Genomic DNA, 5,000 nt, shown 5'->3' with positions numbered 1-5,000 from the left:
GTGGCAGAATTCCTGGGATTCCTGAGACACTGAAACAGATTCAGCAGCAGCAGAAACAGTGGCAGCAGCTTCGAGTGTTTGCGTGGATTCCTGTAGCAGTTGGGACAAGCACTGAGTGTAGTTGCAATCATCCAAGTGAGATGTTGCCTGCACAGCTATTGAAGAATTCCTAGAGGAATCGAGGTCCATGGCTAATGTGTTACCTATGGGTTCTGGAGTTGAGGTCAGTGGAACGGCAGCAGGTGCAGAAATGTGGGTAGAGTTGATTGTAATTGTTGCCTTTTGAAGTTGGCTGGCAAGCCAGATCCCTTTGAGACACAGTGGGGAAATCACAACCACTTCGGTGAACATCAGTCATACCGGGTAATCGCTTGCAGTAGTTGGCCAGATCTTTTTGAACCTATCCTTGTAAGTGGAGGATTTTCATGTAAGGTCCTTCAGGTTTATTAGGTGGGATATCTTGATTTCTTGGTCGGTCCTTCCTTTCTATAAAAAAGGGGATGCATGCTATGGTAAATGAGTGGCAGTCCAAGCATCTACATTCATTGGGGTGTCGGACCAATAGTGGGTTATTAAAACCCACTTGGCTGATGAGTTCTTCTCTGTAATTGTAGTAGAGCGAGCATCTTCTGCAGCTTACAGTTTGCAGTGGATTCGGAGTATAGGTTACTGCCAGTGGGCATACCCTTCTGGGTAGAGTTGTTTTGCAAAGTCTTTGAGCCGTGGCTCTTTCAAAGACATTGTATTCATGAAAACCTGGTCGTAGACCAGATGATTCCGGCGTTACAGCTGAAATTTTCAGCCGATTTCGTTCAGTGATCGCCGAAAAATACGGCAATTAGGCTGGCAGGGGACCTGTGGTATCCCCTGAGCCGCGGAGAACGGTGTCTTCTGTGTGGGAGTAGCTGGATCCTGAGCGGGAAGAGTAATCTTCTAGGTCTGGAGGCTGAGCTGAGCGGTCCTGGCTAAGTCACGGGTGGCAAAAATTAGGGTAGCTGCAGATTAGAATGGGGTTATCATTTGGGCAAGGAGAGGGAACGCAAGACAATGGTGGTATCTAGTCTTATGATAGAAGAGTAGGAGAAAGGCTTACTTTTAGAATTTAGTAATTTTAACTTTAGAATCAATAACTAGACATGATATTCAATATAAACACACGCAAATAAGAGGTTAATCTAAGAGGACAAATATTACGAATAAACTTAAATCTTACAACTAAAAAGGAATACACTCTTTACAACAAAGACATACAAAACATACATGTTCTTTTTGAAATACACTTAATTTAAGAGATGTGGCTCTCATACATTATATATATATATATACATATATATATATATATATATATATATATATATATATATATATATGTGTGTGTGTGTGTGTGTGTGTATACGTGTATATATACATATATATATATATATATATATATATATATATATATATATATATATATATATATATATATATATATATATTTACATATATATATATATATATATATATATATAATATATATATATATATATATATATATGTATATTATATATACACATACATACATACATACATATATATATATATATATATATATATATATATATATATATATATATATATATATATATATATATATATATATGTGTGTGTGTGTGTGTGTGTGTGTGTATGTTAACGTGTGTGTGAGTGCAAATCATTATACTCCAAAGTGTTTATCATAGACTAAATCTCTCTATTCATTCTGCTTTAAAACCTATGCGTGGATGTTGCATTTTTTAGTGCAATGCATCTTATATTTCCGATTGAAAGAGTTCTTCATGTTTTTTATGGTTTTGAAATGGACATTCTAAGATTTTAAAGCTTATCTTTTGATTCTATATTTTTCCATTTGATAATCATCGTACCTAATCGAAACACACTTTGGTCTACTTTTCTAATTACTTTAACAGTTTGGGCTTTTTTATTTAAATATTTCAAAAGATAATGTAGATGAATATGGATTCAACAGTTTCGGATATTTTGTAGTGCAATAAGTCCAGGAAAGAATTTTATTTTTATCTCCAAGACATTTTCCTGGGGGTAATGATATTGCTGTTCTTGCATCTGCATATCCTAGTTTCCTCGTTGGGCAAGTTATTTGCTTCCTGCTAGGTGTTCTGCACTTATTTTGTGTTCCAGACTTTTAAGAATATTTATGTCCTTTTTCCAAACTAAAATTGATGTTAGCGAAATCCAGCTTCAGAGAAAATTTGGGTGTATATTATTTGTAAATTCAGGTGTATATCATTTGTTAATTGAAACCATGATAACGGATAAAGACTGTTATCAACACTTTCTTGGAATTTATTCTTTTTATTATATGTAACCTTGTTTTTTTTTTTTTTTTTTTTTTTTTTTTTTTTTTTTTTAACGAATATAGTAAAGTTTTCCAATCTCTCGGTGTTCGAACAAGAAATCAAATTCAATGTTACTGAAATACAGTATACTCTCAGTTACTAATGCTGCACATTTGATACTGATCAGCAAGAAATTGGTTATTTCATGAGAATTCGATACATTTTCGTTATTTATTTATTCAATTATCAAAATAGAGAAATTAAGTTTTAAAATGTCTCTCTCTCTCTCTCTCTCTCTCTCTCTCCCTCTCCCTCTCCCTCTCCCTCTCTCTCTCTCTCTCTCCTCTCCCTCTCCCTCTCCCTCTCTCTCTCTCTCTCTCTCTCTCTCTCTCTCTCTCTCTCTCTCTCTCTCTTCTTTTAATGCGATATTTCATCAAGCTGTAACATCTAACTGTTTTAAGAACGTTTCCTGCTTTTATTATTTTAAATTTGAATACAATTTATTTATTTATTGATATATAACAAATAATAGCGGCGTCAATGACCTTATATGTCTGTATGCCAGATAACTCTTAATCAATCAATAAATCTATCAAGTTGTAACTGTAAAACTATTTCTTTCCAGGTCTTTAACTTCAGATTCTGCTTATCAAGTTCTCAAATCCACTGGTTTTTCTATTGCAGATTTCTTGCTAACTGTTGTAATTCTTATGATTGTTTAGTCGAATAATATTAAAAAGATTACATTCGTTTACCTTTTTTTCAAATAATTTTTCACGGAACACTTTGCTTTTTATATGACCAACAAGATACCGCTTTACAAATGATGCTATCAAATTCCCTAATCATAGTTGTACAATCCTAGTTGTTGATTCTTTATATTGATGTCACATACATATCATCCGTTTTATGCAACGCGAAATTGCATAACCCAGCAAATTCTTTTTACAGCTAACTGATCACTTTTCCATTCTCACAGGCGTTTTCCAACGCACGGTTTCATTATAAAATATTTTCCCTACATTTTGTAACTGACCTGACACCAGGCATCTCATTCGACATTGTTCGCTGCTATTGTTTGATAAATTCGTAGCCATCATCCCATTTACTTGTATTGATTCCCCGGATCGTTAGTTTATTGTTTATTTTAAGTGCTCTCAGTTTTTTAATATGACAGCTCATGACCTTTTGTAACCTTCCGGAGAGTGGATTTTTAGCTTTTTCTCTGCATGCCATTGTAATTCGCTGTATGAAAATGTCTCTTTTATCTCTTTTAGGTCCAATGTGGCAGACAGCTCAATTGTTTACTTCACCCTCCTAAACGGCAACACACCAGATACAAATTCTGATGGAACTTTCGCTATCAGGTTAGTGATAAAAGATTGATGCGTCTCTCGTTTATAGATTGTGCAATAGACCTGGTAACAGCTATCAATAGATGCAGGTGTATTTCTGCAAATTGGAAACCCGATGAACCAAGGGCTATTTTATTTTATATACTTTATTCTTATATTCTTATTACATTAAGTAACAAAATTGGTAAAACAATGTAAAAGGTGTTTAGGTGTAATAATTGCTAGATGATAAATTTGATTAGTCTTAGATTCTTTTTTACTGGTAAAGAAATAAAGGTAATAATTGCCACCCATAAGTATCCTTTATCACAAAGTTGGATTTATTCAATTTTCATTTCATGTTATACACCATTGTTCAGCAATCTCTCTCTCTCTCTCTCTCTCTCTCTCTCTCTCTCTCTCTCTCTCTCTCTCTCTCTCTCTCTCTCTCTCTCTCTCTCTCTCAAAAAATGCCAGCTATTTATGACTGGATTATCATTTTCAAAAAGTAATAAAAAAAAATATTCGTATCATATTCAAGAAATCTTTGAAAAATAAAAGTTACCGAGGCTATTTATCTACTTCTTTTGAAATTACTCGTCTGATAACAGAAGTTTTTTCTCGAAGATTTATCTGTATAAAGTATTACCAATACATATTCATATGAATTTGCTTCCATCTATTTTAAATTTTGTATATGTATACAGCACATGTATTGTACGTTGTTAAAAATTTTACAAAATTCTTCAATAATCATTCTAATGACCTAGTATCTCTTTAGCCGCCTACTCTCTCTAGTATTCAAAATTATTATTATTTAAACTCCAGACAAGTAAATTTCTCCCTTTTTTAATGTAACTGATGAAATTCTATATATGTGAAATGTGTTCATGGTGAGATATTGGAAATTGCGGGAATTTTAATTTTGCTTATGAAAAGGATATTGCATCGCTGCGGATATTAAATAATTTTTCATGTTTTTTCCTCATTCTGTTCAGTGAAAGCATAAATTCCCTATAGAATTGAATACAAATTGCTAATGTAAGTCTTTCTTATAATAGAAATGAATTAGAATTCTCTTATCTTATGATAATCAAGGTAATTAAGAATATAATTTTAGAACAAATGATCTAACCTCAAGATGATTGCTGTAATCATATATAAAAACAATAATAATTTTTTTCATGGTTATATTGATTGTTTATAGATCCACATTTGTTTAGTGAAGACGTGGTTATGTTTAGCGTTTCTTCTTATTACTATTGAAATAATTGTCATTGAAATTATTATTTTTTATTGAAATTATCATCTAAATTTTGGAAATTACTAT

At 32.7% G+C, this 5,000-nt stretch overlaps 1 protein-coding gene across 1 annotated transcript in view; it reads left to right on the top strand.

Moving 5' to 3' along the window:
• Positions 1-5,000, top strand: part of LOC137643233 (DE-cadherin-like) — a 218,012-nt gene that overhangs the window by 100,641 nt on the left and 112,371 nt on the right. Inside the window, exon 11 of the mRNA XM_068376075.1 lies at positions 3,614-3,703. Coding sequence (XP_068232176.1) covers positions 3,614-3,703 — 90 coding nt within the window. The remainder of the gene's footprint in view (positions 1-3,613; positions 3,704-5,000) is intronic.

The sequence above is a fragment of the Palaemon carinicauda genome, chromosome 6 (assembly GCF_036898095.1).
Source record: "Palaemon carinicauda isolate YSFRI2023 chromosome 6, ASM3689809v2, whole genome shotgun sequence".
NCBI lineage: Eukaryota > Metazoa > Arthropoda > Malacostraca > Decapoda > Palaemonidae > Palaemon > Palaemon carinicauda.
Note: the sequence above shows the minus strand (reverse complement) of the source record. Positions and strands in the feature narration are given on the sequence as shown.